General features: G+C 35.7%; 1 protein-coding gene across 2 annotated transcripts in view; it reads right to left on the reverse strand.

The window, feature by feature from the left end:
- Nucleotides 1-663: 663 nt before the first annotated feature.
- LOC121989285 (COP9 signalosome complex subunit 7-like) overlaps nucleotides 664-26652 on the reverse strand; it is a 31112-nt gene continuing 5123 nt past the window's right edge. The window contains exons 3-9 of one of the 2 annotated variants that reach the window (XM_042543228.1): nucleotides 22941-23029; nucleotides 21337-21426; nucleotides 20958-21002; nucleotides 20798-20868; nucleotides 13587-13719; nucleotides 13217-13319; nucleotides 664-954 (exon numbers count right to left, since the gene is read on the reverse strand). In XM_042543228.1, the coding sequence (XP_042399162.1) occupies nucleotides 13251-13319; nucleotides 13587-13719; nucleotides 20798-20868; nucleotides 20958-21002; nucleotides 21337-21426; nucleotides 22941-23029 (497 nt within the window). In that variant the 3' untranslated portion in view covers nucleotides 664-954; nucleotides 13217-13250. The remainder of the gene's footprint in view (nucleotides 955-13216; nucleotides 13320-13586; nucleotides 13720-20797; nucleotides 20869-20957; nucleotides 21003-21336; nucleotides 21427-22940; nucleotides 23030-26652) is intronic. The other variant, XM_042543227.1, reaches the window with a different exon arrangement.

Consider the following 26652-nt stretch of genomic DNA (forward strand, 5'->3'; position numbering starts at 1 on the left):
TATAAAGACCTTATACTCTATATTTTCAATCATCAATTTTGAATTCAATAATATGACTAATTTTTCTTTTTCTTAATTTCTATAGCTCCCAATGCCTCTATCATCCCTTCCCTAGACTAACATAGAAAAGATAAATCACAAATAACTACTAACCTCGGATAATTAAATAACATATGAAGGAGAACAAGCACCCAGCTAATAGTCGCATAAAATAAACATACTGATAAGGCTTGTATCTTACACAAACCCATCGACCCATTTTTGGCATCTTTAAATCCACTTTCTAACAAAATAGGCAAGATTGCACTTAATTCACTTCCCTATACTACTATCTCTATTTCAATTAGTTAGTGCCCAAATTCAGAAAGTGCTCAGATATTTCTCAAATTTCACTGGGAATGATAAACTCAGACTCTCTTTAAGAGTTCAAATTGCACCATGAATTATAACATAAAACTATACTGAGTTTGCTCTCGTGTATACCAATTGGTCTGCAATCACACATTAAATATCCTACTATTTTGTAAGTTCAATTTACGGACGTTGCTGATTATTTCTTGTTCAATTGGAGTAGTAAAACTAAACAGACAATTACGAACTTTTTCATAAATTAGCAAAACTACCTTCAAAACCACAGTGTAAAGAATTAGAGGCGCACAAGAGTGATCTCAAAGCTGGTTATTGCAAAGCATGGCATCTAAATACAACTCTATAAAACAGCATCCATTGAAACAATGTGGTTGCGAGTTGAAGTTTGCATTTGGACAGGGTGGCGTAACAAGCAGCAAATACACTGGCGACAGATACCCACACTAATCTGGGATACAAGACGAGAAGACTGGCTGAAGAATGTCATCGACTTCAAAATACTGCCAACTAAATCAAGAGTCGAAGAACTACTTTAAATTAGGCCAATCGATCAATCTCTAGCTTCAAGGCATTGGGGGCCGCCTCCTGCAGTGGCAATTCCAAAGTTCACCTATTAGGAAAGCCAGGCTAAATTGGATATACAATTAGAGATGGTGAATAATCATATGAATACGTGTTTTCAGGATCAAAAAATTGGAGTATGGATAGCAGATCATGTGTGCGCCGATTAAAAAAAACTGAATAGCAAGGCATTTGAGGAGCAGAAACATCAAAATGAATGACAATGTCATTAACTGCTCAAGGCAGATCGTATAAATGGATAATTAAGAGCTGGTACCTTTGCTGCTTTAGTTGGCCATAGATTGACAAAAAAGAGCAAACAAATAATTCATTCAACCTTGTATAATAGATGCATGCAAAGGCACTACAAATTTCATGCGGCGTGTTAGAAGAGTTTTAAATAAATGCTGATCGCTTTTTTTATAAAAGGTAAATATGCATATCATCAAAAACACACAGAAACATACAACTGACCAACGATACTTGCTCATGTCATGTATGATGAAATATCATATCTAAATAGGCATCCGAGGTACGGTATACATGTGATTGTACTATCATAAGTAGCAACTCTGCATCTAAGTGACCCCTGTCAAACATACTGTGGTCCCTTGTTTGTCATACATGGTGATCATGGATGACATGACAAGATGTCGGGCTTGCACCTGCCTGCAGCATCCTCCAGTCGTCTCCTATGTCAGCTTTCCTGCAGCCACTCGGTCTTTTTCATTCCCCGCTTCCATGCACCAATCAATGTGCTACGCTGGCTTCAGGGCTGTCAGAAATAGTCCAATCCCGACGAGAGTTCATGCGTGAAGTTTCTTTGTTGAATGAAGGTGAGTTCAAGGGATTAAAAGATCGGGAAATGCACGCACTTCTTTGGTCAAAGTTAAGGTCCCTTCCCCCGGAGTTCAAGATGTCCCTTTCCGCTTCTCTTTCAACTACTTCCCTCATTTGGAGACTATAAACAAGCCGAACCGAGCTTTGGGATGTTCAAGCTTGTTTGATAAGGTAATCGAGCGAGCCGAGCTTAAAATGAACCAAGCTTTTAAAATGATTGTTCAAGCTTGGCTTGGTTTATTTTTTATGAGTTTGAGCTTGTTTGAAGCTTGACTTGAGCTTTGTTCGTTTAGATGTTATCGAGCTCTCAATAAAAACTTGTTTGATTGTTTGAAACTTTTATTTGTTTGATTGATTATTGAGCTTGATAATTCAAACTTATTTATTTATTTGTGTTTATTTAGCAAATTGATAAGAGTTTTATTAATGAACATAGTTCACAAACGTTGTTCGCGAACATTAACGCATATGTGTTCAAGCTTGCTTGTTTAGTTTAACGAGTTGTTCAAATTTATTTTTTTAATTGATCTTGTGTATATTGAACGAACATAAACAAGCTCTTACCAAGCCGAACATCAAGTTTGTTCACGAACATTTGGTTCATTTACAGCCTAGTGTCGCCATCATCCAATTCACATCCAAGAGCTGATCTGCCGCTATGTAGTCGTCTCCTATGCCACCAGTAGTCACCAAACATGGCTAACTGATGTTCAGCCAGTTGGGGAAGATGTGCTCCTGTGTCTCCTCCTCCTCCACATCATAGTTTGATCATCATATGTCCTCTATCCTCCCGCCTCTAACGAAGTCATACATCCGAGTAGTGGATTAATGTGTATGTGCCTTCGCAGCAAGTGGCATCCGCCAAATGTTATAGTTCTTTGCCATGCAGGCATTGCAAGGCAGCGTCTCACATCAAGCTGGTAGTCCCCTCACCCGTATATGGTCGGAAGACTCACAGCCTCTATCGGTGGGAAACTCACAGCCTCCATCGGAAACGTGCTGAAGCCAATTAATCCACCGCGCTGAGGCCAATTTTAGTTTCAAGCTGGAAACGCGCTGAGGCCAATTAATCCATACCTATTCAAGCATTGAATCCAAATTTGTGCTCCTCCAGATCTAAACGACAACTGCTAACAAATTTGGAAGCCTGTTGGTGGCATTCATTCTATACCAATTGGGCAAGCGCTCATTCATAACTCACCATCTCTGTTACCTTGCCAAAGATGGTGAGGACCAGGGGACAGGGGTGGAGCCGAGATGGGCTGCAACGAACCAACCTCTGGAGGAAACGAATCAACCAGCAGCAACCCAAAACCCAAAGGGCAATGACCGAAGGCAGTGGACAGATTTGTTATCCTCAAAAAGGTTATTCGCACACGAAAATGTCCTACAATTTGTTCGATCAGATACTGAGTTAGCTTGGAGATGGACTATGTGGACATAATTGAGGCTGCTGTAGGAGATTGCTTGGTCGGATACTTCGTTGGGCACTTTCCTGGTTGGCCGACCATTAACGCCATGGCAAGGCGGTGGAAAGTAGAGTATGAAGTCCAGGTTCATAAGACCAAGTGGCTTCTGTTCCAATTTAAGAATGCTGAGGACTGTGAGAGAGTCTTGCGTGATGGTCCTTACACTGCGCACGGATGCCCCTTATACCTCAAATACTCGCCGACAGGGTTTTTCTTTCAAAGGGAGGAGCTTCAACGCTTGCTGGTCTGAGTACAAATTTTTAATCTTTCTCTGGAATGATGGACGGTTCGTGCGCTAAGCAATGTAGCCTCGTTGATTGGACGGCTGCTATACACTGACCAAATGACGAGAAAACAGGAACGCATCAACTATGTGAGGGTTCTAGTGGAGGTGGGCATTACCAAGGAACCACAAGTCGTCATCCCTACAACACTCCCTGGAGGCATGGAGGTAGATCTTCCACTTCATTATAAATCTAAGTTCAAATTTTGTTTAAACTGTCAGCGCATGGGGCATTATCATTCGCACTGCGACGCACCGGACTATCAACAGCAAGGGCAGCCATCCCAACTCATGGTTCATCAACCAATACCAGCAGTACCTACTGCCAGTCATTCAGAGATGTCAGATGGGGCTGCATTAGCTGCTTCTAATGAGCAAATACACGAGGAAGATGCAACAGCTGCAGAATTGCTGCCTATTGGAGAAGGACAATCAGTTATTGAGGTGGGAGATGGAACAATTGGTTCTTTTGGAGTGGGCGTTGCTAAGACAATGTCTATTCCTGCTGTGGAGGCTGCTAGACCAGTGCAGTATACTGTTGAGACAGATCCAATATTCGCTAGCAAGCTCCCGGTCACAGTAGCTATGGACGACGTACAAGAAGTTGTTCTTGAACCCACAATACAAGAGGACATGGTGTCTCGAGCAAGTGACACCTGCTGTGGCAACAGTATGGAAAATGTCACGGAGAAATGGGAGACTTACACTAGGAGGAAGGGCAGTAGCAAACAGAAACAAAGTGCTGAACACAAGGTTACATATCCTCCTCCCATGATCTGCAGCAACAGCAAGGTCCCTGACTCAGTGGCACAGTACAGATGGATGTTAGGCAAAACAAAGAGGTCGCCTCACAAAGTTATATTGTTCCATCCACTAGGCAGGCAGGTGCAATAGCAGCAGTTAGAGGGAGGGGGAGGGATCTGGCAATTCTGGACAGCATAAGCCATCTCAGGGACGATGAAGGTTGGCTCAGGGAATATTCGAGGCCTCAACAAAGGCCTCAAGCAAAAGGGGGTGGATACCCTCGTTTGGAGCAGAAAGCTAAGTGTATTAGGAGTATTGGTGACGAAACTCTTGGATACGGGTTATCAAAAATTGAAGTCCCAATGATTTCAACAACTATAAGTGGAACAACAAGATGGTCTTCGGAGTCGTAGTAGAATTCTATTGATTTGGGATGACCAAAAAGTTGATCTAGAGGTGAAGGAATGGCATGAACAGTTTGTTCACTATAAGGTTACGTGCAAGATGTCTCAAAAACATTTTGTGGTCACGTTTGTATATGGAAAACTGACTATTGCAGGGAGGAAACCATTATGGAATGGCCTACAATGACTTCCTACTGATGACGGGCTGCCGTGGCTAATCTTAGGGGATTTCAACTCTTATCTTTCTGCAGAGTTCACACCACTTGGATGTCTTTCGGATCATTCAGCTTGCTTGGTCTCTATCCTGGAAGGTGGCATTCACATACCCTAAGCCTTTCAAGTTTTTCAACATGTGGGCTAAACACGCCACCTTTCTGCAGTTGGAGTCTAAGTGGATAGCATACAAACAGCAGTTTCAATAAAGCAAGGAGCAGTTTCATCTGTTTCATCTTGCGCAGATTTTGAAGCTGCTGCAGGAAGATTTTAAGGTGCTGAATACTGAACACTTCCAACACATCACAGCAAGAGCGGCTGCTGCTCGTCAGAGATTAGAAGAGGACCAGGATGTCGGACTGTCACATGGCAACATGACCGACAACTACAAGGAAATCCAGCAAACTGCAGCTCGTCTCAGCGCCACCAAACACAGCCTCTGCATGCAGCGATCAAAGGTGGGGTATTTCAAACAAGTAGACCGCAATTCCTCCTTTTTCCATGCTCTAGTTAAAAGGAACAACCAGAGGAAAGAAATCACTGCAGTTGAGACCTCAAATGGCAGCATCGCAACGTCATTTGAGGAGGTTGTTCATGTATTCACAGCCCACTTTCAAAGTCAGCTTGGTACAGCACCTGATCGAACAGCTTTCTCACATTCCAGCATGCAATCTGGCCAGCTTATTTCAGTAGACCAGCATGCTCAGCTGGTTTGGTTACCAACAATAGACAAGGTCAAGAAGGAGCTCTTTGGTATCGGAGATCAGCGGTCCCCTGGCTCAGATGGATACGGCTCAAGTTTTTCAAACAAGCTTGGGAGACAGTAAGGGCAGATTTTACTACAACAATCTTGGAGTTCTTCAATAGTGCCAAATTGTTGCGGAGATGAAATCATACTTTGATAGCCCTAGTTCCAAAATCAGCACATGCAAGTAAGGCGATAGATTACAGACCTATTTCTTGTTGTACAGTATTCTACAAAGTTATTTCCAAACTTCTGACACCTCGAATCTCCGAAATACAGGACTGCATCCTTCACCAGTCTCAGGCAGCTTATAAGCAAGGCCGCCTTATTACCGATAACATCCACTTAGCACGGGAGCTTTTTCAAAAATATAAGAAACCCACCTCTCCATTATGAAGATTGATCTCTAGAACACATTTGACTCAATACATTAGGATTTCGTCCTAAGGCTCTTCTTGGACTTAATTTTCCTAAGCAGTTTATTGCATGGATTATGGAGTGTGTGACCACCACTTCTTTTTCGTGGCCATCAACGGGGGGATGTTTGGACTCTTCAAGGGGGCCAGAGAGGATTGTGCCAAGGGGATCGATTATCACCATATTTATTTGGTATCTGTGTCAAGATCTTTGGGAGACGGATACAACAAAGTACATTATAACCTAGCTTCAAGTTCCACCCTCAGCGTGCCGACCTCTGATTAGCACACTTGGCGCATATGCAGATGATTTACTTCTTTTTTGTAGGGGAGATACGAACTCGGTGGACATATTATCTTCCTGTTTACAAAAGTTTGGGGTGACAATGGGACTTCAAGTGAATAGACCGAAGTCGAACATTTATCTGATAGGAGTTGATAACACGACACGCGGGAGACTGCTTTCCATCACCGATTTTTAGGAGGGCATAATGCCTTCAAATATTTAGGAATACCGCTAGTTGCTTAGTGACTTTGGATTTCTGACTATACCCTCTACTTGAGTCTTTGGTTTGAAAGATGAACGTTTGGCCATAGAAAACATTATCCTATGTTGGCAAGGTACAACTCATTACTTCTGTGTTTCAAGGAGTGGGATGCTACTAGTTATCCCATCTTGCCACTACCACATGGAACCTAGGCCACTTAGCTAAAGTTCTGTGGCAGATACAGACGAAGAAAGACGCCCTTTGGATCAAATGGGTCCATCATATATATGGACATGGGAGGCAGCCCACTCAGATTCCCCTCTGATCAAGCGACTACTACAGATACGAGATCTTATATTATTGGTTGCAGGATCCCAAAGGCTGCTAGACATAGACTGACACACTAGTTCAATCACAATGGAGGGGTAGCACGATCATATGACTTTTTTAAGCATCCTAGTCCTAAGAAGTCATGCGCTCGGATAGTGTAGAAAACTCAGCCAAGTCATGCAACCACCTTTTGGACGTTAGCACAGAGGTGTCTCTCCACCAGAGACAAAAAGGATTATATAGAAGATCAACAGTGCACACAAGAGCACTTATTCTTTGGGTGTCCCCTATTGCGGAATTATGGAGGAGGATCAGAGACTAGTTCCATATGCGACCGAAGATGTCAACAAATCGACAGACATTGAGAGGCTCTAGAAGACATTATCATGGGAGTCAGATGCTAACAAAGGCTCGCCATCTTGCCTTATCATCTATGATCATTTTGTATGGAAGGATCGAAATAGAAGTTTCTTTGGTGTGGGACAATTAGATATTGAAAGGATTTTCAAGTATGTGCAAACTCATGTATACCGGTCCCTGGGTGTTTTCTCTGATTTGATACTTAGTCAGACATGAGGAACTCCTAAAGACTGATTTTTGTACTCTGATTATCCAAAAAAAGTATTTAGATTATTCTAGCAATTATTCTTCATGTACTTTTAAATTTAGAAAGATGTATAGACATAAAGTTAGATTACCACAAATCTAGAGAAAAACCAAATGATTTTAAAGATGATAATTATTGTAAAACTATGCGTGTTAGGAAGTGTTTGGATAGAGAAAGAATAAAAGTATTTCTTGATTAATTAAGACAACAATAAAACTTAGGTTATTCGACATAACATGATTTATAGTGAATTGATCAAATACAATTTATCAAAAAGTGGACCCACTAAAACTTATTAGTATTGTGTCTAAGCCATTAGAGACTAAAACAAACAACAAATAATAACACATTGGAATGAAATAAAACAAAATGATGAAAGATATGTCCACCAAACTTTAAGATGCAATAATCAAATAAATATGTAAGCACAAAAAATTGCCCTTAAAGTGCACCAAACTCAAAAACATTTTAAGACCTTAGTTCACTTATAGTTAAAATGAAAGGATTAAATACATCTGCTGGTAACAGGCAAGGCAAGTCCTCATAATGGCACCTTAAATGAATTCCTTGAAAATGCAACCTTAGATGAAGCCTTCGATAACATTATAAAAGAATCTCTAATGGCAACTTAGATAGGCCCATAAATGATATAATTTTACAAGAAATTCCTATTGAATTGACCCCTTTAGGAAATAATTGATTAATGGCTTAAGCTCTTAGATCACAACTCAAAGAAGTCAAAAGGTAACTAATCAAAACAAACATCATAAACTAGTAAAGCTATATATCATCTTAAAAATATGCAAATAACTTGACATAATCCCTCAAGTAGTTACTTATAAATTTGAATGTTTGCCAACTAGCTAAGTTAAATTCTTTATTTGCTTCTACTTACCAAATTAAGAGCTCCATGTTGCATATGAGTTTATATTTGCAAACTTTAGGAATAAAATTTTACTGCCTAATAATCATTATAAAGTGTCTAGTGATGTGTTAAGTTTTTAATACTAATGAATTTAAATTTTCTCATGCATTCATATGCATCATATCTACTTTGTTTAGCCATATTGCAAGAGCAATTGGTTACGGTATTCGCTAGAAAAAAAATTCAAGCGCTGATCTTCATTTCATCATTGTACATTGACTTTGTTACATGCTATGAGAATTCATCATCAGATTTCAATGAAAGTTTGGACAATATTCTCTCCCTGCAACAAACTCAAATGTGTTATTCATTGGAAAGGACGGCCGAAAGAAATAACACAAAGACAAAGCACAACAAGAGAAATGGCATGCATTAATTTCTTGCCTATTAGAAGGGGCATCTAAAGAAAAAGAATACTGAGGAAACATTCTTAAATAAAATTAGTGAGGTCAATGCTCCCTAAGTCCCTATACTTGGAAAGAATGAACTAAGAAAAATGTCGACAACTCGCTTTGAGTCGAATTCACCTTAGTGGGTGACAATAATGCACTAAAGATTGTTAAAATACTGTTTAAATTTATTGAAAATCTTCAAAAATGTCCTAAGTCATTAAAATTTTTGTATTTTTTATATTTTTAAAAGTTATTTAGTTTTTTTTTTTAAATGTTAATTAGGATTTTTATTGGGATAAACTGAGTCACTATTTTAGGAAGAATGAACATTACTTTCAAGTTATAAAAGGAGGTTAGAATCTTATATTAGAACTTTTTCTAGTTAATAAATAAATCCCATTTCGATTCACTGTAGGATAGTTATCATTATTCGCTTTATAAATTTTGTCTCCATGTTTGTGTCACATATAAAAAAACTTGCCAATGTCAGTCATAAGCCTGAATAAAAAAAACGAGGGTTGCGCATTAGGTTGGCAGTCAACGTGTAATGGATCCATCAAACTATTGTGCTAATGCTAGATTGTTCCCTAAACTGTAACATCTTTGCAAGAACCATTAAATCTCCATGAGAATTTGGGTATAGTGTTAAATATACTAGAGTTCTCACCAAGGTTTAAAATCTCAACTTGTGCCGAGGTTTTGGTCCTAGATCGAAACGATACAATTTCGGTACCGTATCGTGCCGTGCTGATGTGATTTCGATACTTTTTATTTTTATATATATAATAATTATTAAAAAATATATTTATTGTGTATAATTTAAAATTAAATTGTATATTGATTTGGTACATGTTATCAATTACTAACTTAATATTGTTAGGCAAAAACAAGTAAAGTTATATATTATAATTATATTATATATACATACAGTATATATAGTATTATTTATTAATTATATATATAACAGTAATTATAACATCTAAATTTATATTTTAGTTAAATATAACAATTTTAATTAAAACTGTTATATTATAATTTTTTTTAATAAACCCTATTCCTTTCTCGCGATCCTGCTTCTCTTGACAACTCCACTTTTTTCCAACTCCACCGCCTCCTTCCTCGGCTCAATCTTGCTGTCTTTTCATCGACTGCCAGCATCTCCCCTCTCCTCAAATTGAAAATTTACTATCGTACCTGGTTATGTGACGATTCCTCGTCGTCTCGCCGCTATTGATCTCTCGCCGCTGACCTAATCTCTCATCAATCGCATTCGTTGATGCTTCCAGGTAAATCTTCTCACGCGTGTGTTGTGCTGGTAGGATGTTGATCCCATGATGGAACGGTAAAATCATCCGTTCGGACGGCACGGTATTTCAAATCGTGATTCTCACACCATATGTTGACTAAAAACAAATATTATAGGACAATAATTGTCTAAGATTTGGAACATGGAATCTAGGAATGCTCATCAGTAAAGCCATGGTAGAAGTAGATACGATGATTAGGAGAAGAATTAATATTTTATGTGTAAAAGAGAGAAGACAATGATGATAGAGAATTCAGATTTTAAGTTATGATATACGGGCAGGAGTAAAACAAGAAATAGAGTAAGTATTTTGGTAGATAATTCGCTAAAAGATGAAATAGCAGTAGTTAGAAAGGGAGATAGGATTATAGCTCTAAAGATAGTGGTGGCGAAAGAAACTATTAATGTAATTAGCATATATGTATCTCAAGAAGAATTAGATAAAAACATCAAATCTAAGTTTGTTTTGGGATGACAAGTATTACAAAACATTCCGTCAGCCGAAATAATTTTAATAGAAGGAGATCTAAATGGGCATGTCGAAGTCAAAAATAAGTATGATAAGGTGCATGGGGTTATAGGTTTGTAACAAAAAATGAAAAAGGGAAAATTATATTGGATTTTGTGATAGTATATGACCTTATATTAGTAAATATATTTTTAAAGAAAAAAAAACACTTGATCACGTTCAAAGTGGGAATAATAAGTCGTAAATTAACTTTCTATTGGTTAGGAAAAAAGAAAGATTTGTAAAGATTGCAAGGTTATCCCGGGAGAAAGCTTAACTACCCAACATTTGTTAGTAATGTTGGATATGTGCCTCAAGAATAATCTCAATAAAAGGCAAATGTGCACAACTCCTAAAATTAAATGATAGAAGTTAAAAATGGGGAAACAAAACATATTTAAGGAGAGGGTAAGAGATCAAGTATTCGGAGAAATACACGGTGACTCGAATACGACATGGGATAAGATGACATTAAAGTTGAAAATAATAGTCAAAAGTATACTTGATGAGTCAACAGGACGTGCACCCTGTAAGGTATTATACCACTTCTAAGAATGAGAAAAAATTTTAAAAGTATAAGTATCCAAGAAAAATACTAAGAAAGTAGTGAATGAAGTAAAAAATAAAACCTATGAACGCTTATATCAAAAATTGGATACAAAAGAAGGGGCAAGGGATATCTATAGAATAGCTAAAGCGAGAGAGAGATAAGAGATTTTATCCAAATAAAATGCATTAAAGATGTGTACTATTAAATAATACGAAATAACGATGAGAGACGTATTTTCACCAACTTTTTAATAATAGTTTAGGTGAACAACTTAACCTAGGTAATTTAAATAGGTGAAATGAGTATAAAAATTTAAATTTTTATCGAAGAATTTAAATTTCATAAGTAGAACAAGCTTTAAATGGGATACAAAATAAAAAAGTAATTGGATTTGATGAAATTCCGATAGAGGTACAGAAGTACCAAGGAAAATAAGATATTCAATAGCTTACAAAGTTATTCAACTTGATATTGAAAATAAAAAGAATGCCTAAAAAGTGGAGAGTAGAGACTATAGTTCTCTTTTTTTACTTTTTTTTTAAGTTGGCAAGTAATTTTGATTAATTTAAAGTGATTTTAATGAAGTTTAAATAATTTTGATCATGTTATAATAAACAAAGGAGACGTAAAATTGTGCAAATTATAAGGGTATTAAATTAATGAGTCGTACAATAAAACTTTGGGAAAGAGTAACAAAAAAAGACTAAAGAAGGAGACTACGGTGACTGAAAATCAATTTGGATTTATGCTTGGAAGGTCGACAATAAAAATTATAAATCTTCTCGGGCAACTAATTGAAAAATATTAGGAACAAATCAAAGACTTATGCATGGTATTCGTCGACCTGGAAAAAAACTTATGATAGAATCCCAAGGAAAATTATATAGATAATTCTAGAAAAGAGAGATATTATCATAACTTATTGAACTAATTAAAGATAAAAATGAGGATGTAATGGCAAGAGTATAGACATAATATATGGAATTTAAGTTTAATAATATTAAATATAATGAGATAATTGTTAAGATAAGATATGATGAGTTGTCTTAACTAAAAGTTTCAAGTATTTAGGATATTTTTTCAAAAGGATAGAAAGATTGAGAGAGATTTCTTAGATAGAATACAAACAGGATGGTTGAAATAGAGAATAGCATCAGGTGTTCTTTGTGATCGTAAAGTACCTTTAAGATTAAAAGGAAAATGTTACAAAAGGCGATTAGACTAACCTGCTATGTTATATGGAATTATTGGATTATGACTCGAGCACATAGGCAGAAGATGCGAATTACGGAGATATGTTAAAGTGGATGTGAAGACATACAAGGATCGATAAGAGAAGAAATGAAAATATTGAAGTGTCGGGGTTGCACCTATTAAAGGAAAACTATAAGAGACATGTTTAAAATGGTACAGACATTTACATAAACGACCAATAGTTACTCTAGTTAGGCGATGTGAAATGATGATAATGGGCATATCAAACGAGGAAGACCAAAAAAACTTGATTATAGTAGGGGATAGAGTTCAATGGAGTAAAAGAATCTATATAGTCAACCCACCAAGTGGGATAAGGATTGGTTGTTGTTGTTTGTGTCACATATAAAGGTTTGAATTTAGTGTTATGTCATTTGTTTTAAAAGGAAAAAATAAGAGAAAATAACAAACTTTACCTTTATTTTGTCATTTTCAAGATATAAAGTGGTAAACTAGTCTTTGCATAACTTTTTTCCATTTTCCATGCCTTCACCATCCATTTTTGGATGGACAATAGTTGAAACAAGTTCCAGATTCCTCCCTTTCTTCCCCTTTTTCTTCTTTTACCCAAGTAGACAAAGTAATCTAACTACTTTCTCCATGCTTTTCCTTCTATTTTGGCTTCCTTCTCCTCAAGAAAACACAATCTTAAACAGACCCTATCAAATAGAATCATACCACATGGAAATAAAAGTTGTTGGATCACAAACAAGATCACAACTAGGCACAAATGTTGCTCATACCAGCATGCATAGATGTCAATATCATGTCAAAAGAGAAATGCTCCATCATTGCAACAAAACAAAAGTTACCTCTTTGGTCGTACACGATCCTCTTCATAATCCATCATTCCTCCAGATTCAGAAAAGCTCTCTTCGTGTCCTCGCAAGTCCAAGTCAACCTGGAGTTTGACTTCTGCCACCAAGTAAGATACATCGACCAACATTTCCATATTACTAGAATATAGTTTTTAAAAGTTTTTAATTGTGATTTAGTTGTATCATAGTGTATACGGTCATAAACACAATTTAATCATACAAAACATAACTGAATTTAGATTGAAACATGTGTTGATAGGCAACATAAGCAAGCTATATTTACTTTACATGTATAATTTATTATGTATATCAATAAACATGGGGGCAAACATTTTTGCACTTGTTCATAAACCATCGAGCTCACCTTGAGGGATTTCTTCACCTCTTCTACCTTGTCTACGATTTCCTTCCTATGTATCTTGTTTGCCTCACTCATTGTATCAGCCCACTTGATTTTCTCTTGGATCATGTGGAGCAAACTATCTGAAGTGCCCAACCTGTAGAAATATCATATAGAATTATGTAAACCTAGTGCAAAAAAAGGTCTAAGCACGCTATAGGCTCCTAGCTAAAAAAAGTTCCTGAAAAAAGGCAACTATTGCTGGATGTAAACTGAAAAACTACTCTTGATTTTCCAAAAAAAAAAAATCAAGCAAAAGTCCAGCAGAATGAAACTATGAATCTGAATGCTACATTCTGTTATTGGTGAACTTCAAAATTCAAATAATCTGTATGTCAAATAACAACCACAAAGATGTCACACAATTAAAGGAATTTGACAACATGTATATGATCTGCACTTTCATAAGGGGATACAACTAATCTTACCTAAATTTGTAGTGTTCTAAATATATAAAATTTTGCAAGCAACAAAAAAGTACCTCAAAAGGCCATAACCAAGGAAATTCAACTCGGAGTGCCTACATGATGAATTAAATGCATTCTGAAAAACCAGAAACCTATTTGCTAGTGAAACTACGAATAAATAGAAGTGAATCAGTTATATCATTTTTAACCTTTAGGTCAATTTTTTTTTAGTTACTGGCCTTGGAGACTAGGACAGACGTAGGAAGGACAGAAAGAAAAGTTACATTAGGCTAAAATGACACCACCCCAAAGCAGCAGATATGGTTAGAAAGTCCACCTTAGAAGATGTAGCACTTCAAATTTACAAGAAACTAAGTTGGTGATAAGCAAAATATACAAATAAGTAATTATGGATATAAATTTTGGTATTTGAAGTCTAAATATAGAATGGAAAGAAATTATCATGGATGAAACCATAAGCGTGCGAACATGAAGGTATGAAACAACATTACGTCGGTAAAAAGAGTAAGAAAACAAAAAGTGAATGCTACATTTATGCGTGTTCATAAATTCACAAAACAGAATCCTAAATTACACAAAAATTGAAATTTTTATGTTTCTCTTTTAGGTAAAATGGGGGTCGGGTACGGACTTGTTTTCCTTCTTTTGGTGAAGCATATTCAACATAATTGATATCAAATCACAAACCGACCCATCTTCAAATCCATCATAATCATCAAGTTGTGCGAGCATCAACAACAAGGACTTTTTATTACTCCATTTAACTCAAGGTTATATTGCTAGTCTGGTATATTCTAATAAACTAGATCAGTTTTTAGTTTTTACAGCATTAACTAGTTTTTCTGCTTTTATGTTCAACTTCAATTAATTCAACTGATACAATATTTAAATCTTTGCCCTTGACACAAGTCCATATCATCTGGACTTATTTTTGCATTTTAAATTATATTGAAAATAACCCAAATTTCACCTTGATAATAGCACTTTTTATTTTATCTTTCTTAGAAACCTCAAATTCATCATAATATTTTCATCTCTATTACATTATTTTTCCACATTTCTTAAGTCCCAACACTCTAATTTAAGTATGAGGGGGCGCACCACAATCATATATTTTTCTCTCATACATATCTATGGAGCAAACAGCAACAGAAGTCACATTCCATTTCAACCAACTTCTGTTTGTCCTATTTATTAATATCTTCATCAATATCTTTTTTTATTAATAGTATATTCAAGATATCTACTATTCATTTATCTCATCTATTCCCTCAATTCATTTTTTCTTAATAAAATCAATTTCCTATAATTCAATTTTAGTAACATTTACACTCATCTATTAACAGTATACTGTTGGCAAATAACATACATCAAAGCAGATCCTTCTTAACCTACAGACAAACAAAAAACATGTCACGCTCCTAATAACAACACTAGTACACTTACCAAATTATTGTACATATCTCTGGTCACATGAACGTTATTACTAACTAAATATTCCTTTCTTATCTTGAATGCACTGCAATAATGTTTATAAGGATACTATCAGAATAAAATGTTCACTATTACAATCACCAAAGAAAAAAGTGAGGAAGATTTGCATTTTTATTGACTTCTTAAATATCATAGTATAGCCGACAGTGTTAGTGCTAGAGTATGACTAATTTTACTGTATGTTGCTCACATTCATCCTTGACTTCCACAATTGTAGCGGATGAATCAAACAGTTATTTTTTATGTAATATTAGAATTTGATTTTCATTATAAGTGCAAATTTTTAAGGATTAATTTTTGTTCGATATACTTGGGAGATTAGGTTTTTAAGGAAGTATTTAAATTGGAAATCCTTTAATTTTGGGGTTGTTAAAAAGTTTTGTTATGTTTTGATTTAGAGGGTAAAAGAATTCTATGTAGGTTTAATTAGCTTGTGTATTTCCTAATTTACATTTTACTATTTCGTAGTTTGTTAATATGGATCTATCAATTGAATTAAAATTCCTAGTTTTCTTTCTCTGTATGAGATAACTATACCTTTCAATTTCATCTCATTTCTGTGACAGTCTTGGTTCGATTTTAGTGTTGCAACATATATATGATAGCATACGCAATTGGCAAAATGTTTAATTTATTAGATATACAAAGGATAGAATAAGATCCTCCACAGAGAGTTATATTAATCAATGAGCAGAATCAATTCTAATGTCATGCTTTGGTTGAGGGAATGGAAGGTGGAACATTACTTACATTCCCTGGATTCCTATAAGAGAAATGGTAGGAAGAGAGAGAGAGAGAGAGATCTTTCTCCCACTTCCTCTCAAATCTCTACCACCCAAATCAACTTAGAAAGGGTAGAGAATGGCTTGTAATAGAGTTTCCTTGCTATCAGGGAGAAGTTTTAAATAGTTTGGTTACTATCAAGGAGAAGAATGACACATGAACTGAATTCAACTGCTGTCAGTGAAGTGAAAATGTAAGTACTGATTAAAAAAAAATAGACGAACTAAATCATTGAACATGAAACGAGGGCAGAATTAAAATCGGATTGGATTCGAACTAAATCCAACAAGTAGGCGCAGAGATAAGAATTATGTTGGTTCAAATCGGGATCGATTTAGACTTGATTTGGTCAAATTATAGCCGAACCAAGTTTAATGGATCAACTGGTTGGTTCCGTCGGTTTAAAATGAATTAGGATATTTTTGACGAAACCTTCTCTTTCCTCTTTTTCTCTCCTCTTTTCTATCCACGTACATAGCAGCCCCACCGCCTCACGCACCGCCCGCCCTCTTCCACACATCGGCCCTCTTCCACACGCCAGCAACTCCACCCGACACACCCCCCTATCTTCTTCTTTTTCTTCTCCCCCATCTCTTCCCCTCCTTCTTCAACGACAACTAGGGTTGTCAATGGGGCAAGCGTTCGTGAACAAGCTTGGTGTTCGGCTTAGTAAGAATTTGTTTATGTTTGTTCAATATACACAAGATTAATTAAACAAACAAGCTTGAACAATTCGTTAAACTAAACAAACAAACTTGAACATATATGTGTTCAGCTCGTTAACGTTCGTGAACAACGTTCGCGTTCATGAACAACGTTCGCGAACAATGTTTACGAACCATATTCATTAATAAACTCTTTTTAATATGCTAAATAAATAATAAAATAAAATAAACAAATAAGTTTAAATTATCAAATTCAATAACCAAGCAAACAACTAAAAGTTTCAAACAATCAAACAAGCTTGAATTGAGAGCTCGATAACATCTAAACGAACCAAACTCAAGCCAAGCTTGAATTGAGAGCTCAATAACATCTAAACGAACCAAGTTCAAGCCAAACTTCAAACAAGCTCAAGATCATAAAAAATAAACCAAGCCAAGCTTGAACAATCATTTCAAAAGTTTAGTTCATTTTAAGCTCGGCTCAGCTCAGTTACCTTATCAAACAAGATTGAACACCCTAAAGCTCAGCTCAGCTCGTTTATAGCCCCGTCGGCAACAAACACTACAGCCCTTCCTCCCGATTCTTTTGTTGCTTTCCAGCCAGCCACAGCAACCTTCATTTTTCCTTCGGCAATTTACCAAAGGGCGTATATAGAAATCTGAATTTACCAAAAGACGCACTCTACTTTGATATTTACCAAAGAACGCACCTTTTTAAAAGCATTTCCTATTTTATCCTCCTGACAATTTGACTTTTTTATCTTTTTCTTTTCTCCACTATTTTTCTCTCTCTTCTCTCTCATCTCTTTTTTGCAGAACATATGAATAATATTAGTTAATCTTTTAATAACATTTTAATACATTTGAAGAAACAAAAATAAATAATGAATAGCATATTTGAACTCCTTGTAATTTCAGAAATCCACCGGAACTAAAATGAGTGTAATCGGAGCTCTCTAGGTCGATCAGTGGGTTTCGGTCAAAACCCACTGATGGACCTAGAGAACTCCGATTACATCCATTTCAGTTTCTATGGATTTCTGAAATTGCAAGGAGTTCAAATATGGTGTCCATTATTTATTTTGGCTTTTCATAGACATTAACATGCAAAATCAAAGAATCGACAAAAAAGCCCAAGTTGGGCCTGATATGGAATCATATCAGGCCCATATCAGGCCCAACATGAGTTGTTTTTGCCGATTCTTTGATTTTATGTATAAACATCTATAAAAAGCCGAAATAAATAATAAACACCATATTTGAACTCCTTGCAACATCAGAAATCCATAAGAACTGAAATGGGTGCAATCGGAGCTCTCTAGGTCCATCAGTGGGTTTTGATCAAAAGGAAGGGAGGAGAGCTAGCCGAGGCCATCGGGAAAGAGGAGAAAGGCTCTCCTCCCTTCCCTTGTTCTAAGGTGCAGCCCTCTTTCAACCGCATCAAGTATTATCTCTTTTCAATCATCTTCTGGCCGGCCAACAGAGCAACAGGTTTTACTTGTCATTTATTTTAGCAAGAGCAAAGACAGTAGTTTTCTTCTCTTCGTCTAGCAAGAGAAATCCAACTCCTCATCTTCTTCTTCCTTGTTCCAACTAACAGTAGCGAATATTGTTGTTGCTAATCATCGCAGCAAGCAATGCTATTTTCCCGCCACTGCTACCGGAGCACCAAAGGTGAGAGCCAACAACACTCGTGTTGCCCAAACAAAGGGGAATCATAGTGTTTCCTTGTTTTTGAATCTTTTGGTATTCTCAGTCAAGGCGATTGTCATGTGTACGACTAGTGGAGGGTAAGAATTGATAAATAATTATTTCACGATATTGATAATTAATTAATTTGGACTAATTACGATTCATTGTATAGGTTCGATTGGCTCGAGCATTTCGTATCAACGAAACACCTCCAGTGTTTTATCGGTTAAAGGAATATTACAAGGTACCTAGATCAAGATTTGATCCATCTCGTGTTATTATCCTATTAGTTAACATTTTGATTATTTAGGTTATTTTCATATGATACTTGTAGATACGAGTTCTAGAGGAGCACGGTGATCTGTTGACACTTTTGGTATTTATAAAATTGAGTAGATTCTATCCTTTAACTAGTTGTACATTTCTTTGTGCATGAATAAAATTTAATGGATTATATATGTTAATATAACTGTTTTCACAAATGGGATTAAAATCAGATTCACAAATAGCGAAATGGATTAAAATAATTAAATCATTGAAAGGTAAATAATTGATGTTATTTCATGTTCACATGTGGGTTTTATATGAGGATTAAAATGGAAAAGGTTGTTTTAAAAATTAAATGAATGTTTTGAATTATTCTTCCGTTATATTTGTCTTTAATTTTGCTTGACCTTCCATATTGTTGGAGCACAAGATGAAGCCATCACCTTATAGGCCCCTCCAGCCCAGTCTCATACTCTCTGGAAGGGAATAAATCACACGGGGCGGCATTTGCCCTACGCGACAGCCCTTTGCATGGGGGAGGTCAAGCACCCAGCAAAACATTTTGCACCCAAGAGTTGACCCTAAGACCTATTTGAGCAACCACCCATACAGATACCAACTGCGTCAACCCGTGGGGACTTGACCTTCCATATTGTTGACACTTCATATTGTTGATACTTGTAGACCTTATTGATGTTACCTAAATTAATTAACATTATTCATATGAACAGATTAACTTGGATTGGTCGTTTAGACTAACCGATAAGATGTGAATTTAAAATTTAACAATTATGATAAATGGAGAAAATGGAATACTAAAAGTGCAAACTCTAAGTCTAGCCTTATACCATGGTATTTGACCGCACATATGAGTTGTAGTGGCGTGAGTAGCTCGCGATCGGTATTTATTTGTGCAATGGTGCTTTATTGTCATAGTCCGCCGGTGAGGGCTTTTAGCCCATACGTGAGAAGACGTATGACATTATTACACACTGAGGATACGGGCTCCAATGATTCACTTCTTAGTTGATTTTTTAGATTTAGACCATTGATATATATACATGTGGGCACACATGATTTGTAATATTTATTCATGTTGAGATTATATTTTTGATGACCTGTATACCTATTGATTAAGTAATAAGAATTGAGAATTTATCTTAATTGATTATAACAAATGATGATAATTCGAAATTCCAACATACAAATGCTAGATGATTAGGAATATACATTCATGTATAAATTGAGAACTTAAAATTGTAATAAGAAATTGTGTTTCCTTGACCTCTTAAATAAGATTAAATTCCTAATTACCCACTTAGCAAGTTGTGCTTATTGTCTGCTTCCCTTGGCCTCCAATTTTGCAAGCACAAACACATTTTTGATATTATAGTTAGTTTCAGCTTTACATAGAGTTGCTTAGAGATCATGACCGGCTGATTCTTGGTTTGCTTATTTTTGTTTCATTGTATTTACGTTTTGTTTCATATGTTGTTTTATGCGTACAGTTTCATTGTATACGAAGCAAATGACATACATATAAATTTGATGAATTTCGTAGTTTTCCTGTTATATGATTCCTAGGTCTCTTTTATTATACTGTCACTAAGTGGGTATCACCCGATGTGCGGGAATTACACCCTCAGGGAGTGCTTACTCTAAAGGAAAAGTTTCTAATAAGAATGCAAACAGTCACAGAAAATATGAGTGTCACATAAAAATGCCCCAATATTTACTAGTAAGACAAAGCAAATAGCACCTTTCCCATAATGAAAAGATTATTGGGATTATTCTCAAATAGAAAACCAGAAATTATCCATATTTATAAAATAATCAAGGAAATTACCAGCTACTCAACGTATGAATCATGTTGTCAAGTTGTTCAGGTCTAAGGTCCCTTCCAGTAGCAAATTGCACCTATAGCACAAAATATAAAAGAAGAAATAAAAAGACCATAGGTATTTGTTTCAACTTAAAAAAAAATCAGGAAAGGAAAAGTGTCCAACCTCAAAGCATCTTCTCAAGTGATCAAGTTTTCCCCGTGCAATACCCTTCATGAATCACAAAATTGCATGAGCACATTAATTAACATCATCACGTTAGCATCTTCTAAAATCTTCATTAACCTAGGGTAATTAAGCGCTCCCTTCCAACATACATGGTAGATTCCATGAATGGTAAAGTTAAAAGCTGTTACGCAGCTTTTAATGGTTGACAAACATAAATAAAAGCTTTAAGACAGAATGCTTGAAGATTTAAATGATTGGCATAGACTAATAAAAGTTGAAAGTTGGAGAGCATTGTCTCTTAGTGAGTAATAAGAAGAAAAAAAGTATGAGATGCATATATATTTTTATTCAATCAACATATTATGCAAAAACTTACCGCATACATGCATTCACTTATAAGGAAGTCTTCTAACTCCCTCACATTTGAGACATCTAGTTCTTCCATGAGTTGATCATAAGGCAATACCTAGCAACCACCAGACTAGTTCAATCAATTAATAATGCAAGTGGATAAATTAATCGAGGATAAGATGGTAATCAAGCAACTAAAAAATAACATACTCCAAAGACATGTCTCCAAGCCTAGAAAAGGTCAGTGGCACCAAAAGAAGATATAGAAGACCTAAAGAATTTGAAAATGTTTGTCACCAAGCCTTGTAAGCATCTAACACTTGTCACAGTGGTTTCAAGTGTCAATTGGTATCAGTAGTGGATCCAACCTTGGACCAATAATGCTGCTCAGTAAGGTTAAAGGTCACCGTGCAACACGTACCAACACAATTTTGGTGACACTGACTGAGAGAGACCTATCTTGACTTATCTCAGCTAGTTAAGAAAGAACCCAACGAAGACAAGAAGATTCTCTTTGATCATAGAGACATAAAAACGATAAAGAGAGGGAAGGGAAAGAAGGGAAGCGCCAGGAGAAACAAAGAGCATGGATGACAACTGAGTTGAAGTAGATATGTAACAATTTCTTCTAATTGTGCTTGTTTCATTTCCAATTATGTTACTTGAAGACCAACTTCAGGGGTTAGCCAAGTACATTAATGGGCACAATGGAAAACTAGTTTTAGTACTGGATTTCCTAGGAGCGTTATTTATTCTTGCTCTTAGAAAATTATGTGGCTGATCTCACTAGGATGCTACAAAAACCAATGGTCTCATCCAATACGTGATACTCATCTTATCATTAGTACTTTATAATAATTAATTGAGAATATTATAATATTTTTGTAACCTGTTGCTTCAAAATTTTAATTGAATTGACTGTTTAATTGCTAGAAGCTTATATTTATAAATAAACAAGCTAAGTGAAAAAGAATGATGGAATAAAGGGAACGCAACAAGCTTTGAAGCATGAAAAGAAGCACTGGGTATTATATGATACTAAATCTATGTCATTGGGATTAGAATACTTCAAATCTTGCTTGTCACTGCCTAGACTATTGATGACATGGTATAACTCAACAATCCACATTATTTTTCGTTTTGCATATCCAATTGAACCCAAAAAAAATGCTAGAAGACTTTAAAAAGCATTTTGCAAGCAACATGTTGTGTGTGATAAAATCACCACAAAACACAGTAGAAATTAAAGATGCATGTTCAAATGAAAAAAATTGTCAAGAATTATTCAAAACAAAGTTATATTTATAAACCTGAAGTGCATATACACAATCCATGATAGTTTGTCTAGAAATAAGATAGAAAACTTCAGAATTTGTTATAAATACAAGAGTTCTTGCACAGATTTATTAAAATGAGCATTTGTGATAGATTTATTTTCAAAAAATTTTGCTAGATCTATCAATTACTCCTAAGTCAAAAAGATAAAAAGATTGAAAATTGTAGAAACCAGAAGTGACACCAGCAAAAAATTTGTAAAATTAACTGAAAGTGCAGTTATGATCATTTTATTACATGGGAGTAATTGCCCCCACTAAGAATATAGCAAGATAAAGGATGGACCATATCCACCTTTTCTGTCTCAATCAATGTCAAGACAGTGAGTTGCTTCAACTTACGGACTTGATCAGGTAATAGAGCTGGAAGGCAACCAACATTACCTGTAAGAAGGTCAATTTAACAAATTACCAGATATTTTTATGTTACAAATCAGTCATTAGATAAACAGGAAGCATGATTGTTGTTTAACCATTTTTACATGTAGAAGAGTTTCCATTAGACAGCCTATATTATCATTTTTTTCTCTAGTTAATAAACTTTTTTTTTCATTCCAAATGATTAAATGATAGATGTATCATGGTATTGCAACCAATCTATAGGACTTATTCTTACTGATATTACAGTTGATATGAGGCAATAGTTCAAATAGTACATACTGCCATCTAACAAAAAGAAACTAGAGAAACACCACTCAATAAACTTATATTGTTTTTCATTCCAAATGATTATGTGATTCATGTATAATGGCGTTACAACCAATCTTAAGGCCTATTCTTACTGATGGTTCAGTTGATGTGAGGCAGTAGTTTAAACCTCTGAATAGAACCACATCCTCATCTGAAGTTATTGAATAGAGGTTAGTTGGAGAAATAAGCTCAATAAACAATAAAAAATCGTCAAAGTCACTGTAAAGAATGCAAATTTTTGTGGGGACAACGAAAGGGATGTGCTTTTCCAGGAAAAAGAAGGGCTTCAATAAGGAGAACTACAAAAAGGATTATGCTACAAGAAAAGGAAGTTCTCTTCTATGATGCTTTTAAAGAGGAAATTCTGTTCCAATAAAACTAACAGCAACTAAAAGATCAAGATTAAGTGCTATCATTGTAGCAAACTTGATCATACAAGGAGGGATTGTATAGTCAAATTCAATGAAGCAAATGTTCCAAACTTAAGGTGATTCCAAATAACTAAATAAATGTTTAGTGAAAGAGACAACAATGGTTGAGCCTTATCTTCTATCAATTTTAAAGATGACTAGATTGTTGATTCAGTATGTTGCCATCATCTCTAAATTCACAAGTTCTTATCATTATAAAGGTAATGATGTAATAATCACGATAAATAACATAAGAAAATGTGTCAGCATCCAATCTAGTGATTGTGACACCATCACTATACCATATTTAGATACCAAGAACAAAATTATTTTCCATGACTAATACAAAGGAGTTGACAGCTAATACAATGGAGTTGCCCATTATGTTCTTTTTAGTTCAAAAGATGTGAAACTTCAAAGCAATGTCAAGGAGGTGAAGAACATTGTTCACATCATTAATATTTCAAGGATTTGCATGTTATTCTGCATCAAATTCTTTATGTTGAGAAGGAGCGCAAATATGAGGATGCAAGTTTTTGGCATGGAAGATCAATATAGACATGCTGAAGAAAATCTAGTCAGGGTCTTGCTTGTGAGATTCCAATTCTACGTTTAGTTATGATGGCGTATGTGAAGGTTGTCAATATGAAAAAGCACATCGAAGCTCATTGGATCATTCTCTTTCAAGATGAAAGGCTCAATTGGATCTTATCAATAGTTATTTAATGGGTCCTATGCAAACATCTTTTATTCCAGCTCTCAGCATATGCTTTTATTGGTAGAGAATTTCACAAGATACATTAAGAAAATTTTGTGCAGAAGTAAGATATTTTCTCTAATGTATGTGAGGGTTGTCAATATGAAAAAGCACATCGAAGGTCATTGGATCATTCTCTTTCAAGATGAAAGGCTCAATTGAACCTTATCAATAGTTATTTAAGGGGTCCTATGCAAACATCTTCTATTCCAGCTCTCAGCATATGCTTTTATTTGTAGAGAATTTCACAAGATACACTATGAACATTTTGTGGAGAAGTAAGATATTTTCTCTAATGTCGATAGTTCAAGATAATGATTGAAGATGTACTACAAAAAGAAGATAAGAAAGTTGAGCATCAATAATGGTGGCAAGTTCACTTTCAAGTTATTATAATTTTGTAAAGAATGTATCATCAGAAGAGGTAACCTATGCATCACAACAAAGTGGTGTGACAGAGAGACTAATCATCATATGGAGACTTGAATGTGCAAAGAATTTATTAAATGAGCTATGGACAAAAGGTATGGCATATACTAACTTATCTTATTAATAAAGGTCCTCTTAGTCCAATAAATATGGTCTCCTTCAAGCTTATTTTTGAGAGAAAAGTTGTGATCATTTCAAGGTGTCAGCCTCTAAGCAAAGCAAGTTAAATTCAAAGGCCATGAAGTGTCTTCATTGGTTATCATGAAATAAAGAAAGTATAGAAGTGCAAGGATCTGAAACACAAAATTTGTTTCTAGAGATGTCTTCTAATTTCCCTCTCTCATGTTTTATTTTAAAGGAGGTTAGCGTAACCAATGAAAGTAATAACTCTCCAACATTGATGGTGGAATTGCCTTTGTCAAGCAGAGTTTCTATAGAATTGGAATCATACTCTTCACAATGTACTTCCTCATCAACGGAGATGGTGTAAAATGATAAGGGAGCAATCATGAACTTCAACTAATGTGTCTACTAATGAAAATGATAGCAGTGCCTTGAGAATAGCTTAAAGAATAGCTAAAAGGCAAAGGGCTAAACTAGCTTACTATCGAGACGGTGATGCGGTAAGCGTTCATTCTTATTTCTTTTATGGTCCTTTAAATGATCATAAGTCTGCTTGATTTGAAGTAGAGTGTCAAAGAATGGAAGGAGATCATGGGTGAGAAAATGAAAGCTCTCATTAACAATGAGACTTGAGATCCTCTACCAAAATCAAAGGTCTAAAAAGCAAAAGAAAACGAAGTATAGACTGCTATAAAGCAAGACTTGTTGCAAGAGGATTTTCATAAAATATGGTAAAGACTAATAGGAGTCTTTTAGTCCTTGTTTAGTCGCATTGCTAAAATGACGTCAATTTTACATATGGCGATTGTTTTGGGGGCAAATATTGATTGGAAACTTTGGCCATTTAATTTAATAAATGTCTTCTTATATGGTGGGATAGACAAGGATGTTAAAGGCTAATCCAAATTATGTTAGCGACCTCAAAAACATCCTCTATGGGTTAAAGAAAGCACCTCAAGCATGGTATCATAAGATTGCTCAATATTTTACATTTTATGGCTATGTTTCTTCTCATCAGATCAAAATTTATCAAGGAAGAGACAAGATGATCTAAATATTTTTATCCTTCTATAAACAGATGTTATGATCATTATCGGTGATGATGAGAAGGATGTTTAAGCTTTGTGCTTGTTATCTATGTAAATAGCCCATTGAACTCTATACCCAACCAACCAGGGAACTAATTCCCCAACCCTATCCACTCACACTCGCAATCACAATCTCATCTTCTTCCTCTCAGATGAGAACATAAGTCCTCATCCCCTCGAGGAGAGATTAGTAAGCACACAATCATATTTCCACTCCAACTTCTTCCTCGACCTGCCTTCTTCACAAGCTTATCCCCAAAAGTTATTATTTTTGTCAACTTTGCATTACGGTCTTCTCTCCCATTCAAGCGTCACCTCACTACGTACAACTTGCACGAGGAGCAAGTGACCACCTCATCCATGCCCAATCCTTGAGGAAACTACCTCATACGATCCATCATGCACTGAAGATATGGTCAGAAGCCTCATATGATCACGCCCTTATTTTTTTCCCCCGCATGGGATCAAGCATCCTCATATTTTCTTTTGGACCGTGTCAGGCCCTTCTCC

The sequence above is a fragment of the Zingiber officinale genome, chromosome 6B (assembly GCF_018446385.1).
Source record: "Zingiber officinale cultivar Zhangliang chromosome 6B, Zo_v1.1, whole genome shotgun sequence".
Taxonomy (NCBI): Eukaryota; Viridiplantae; Streptophyta; class Magnoliopsida; order Zingiberales; family Zingiberaceae; genus Zingiber; species Zingiber officinale.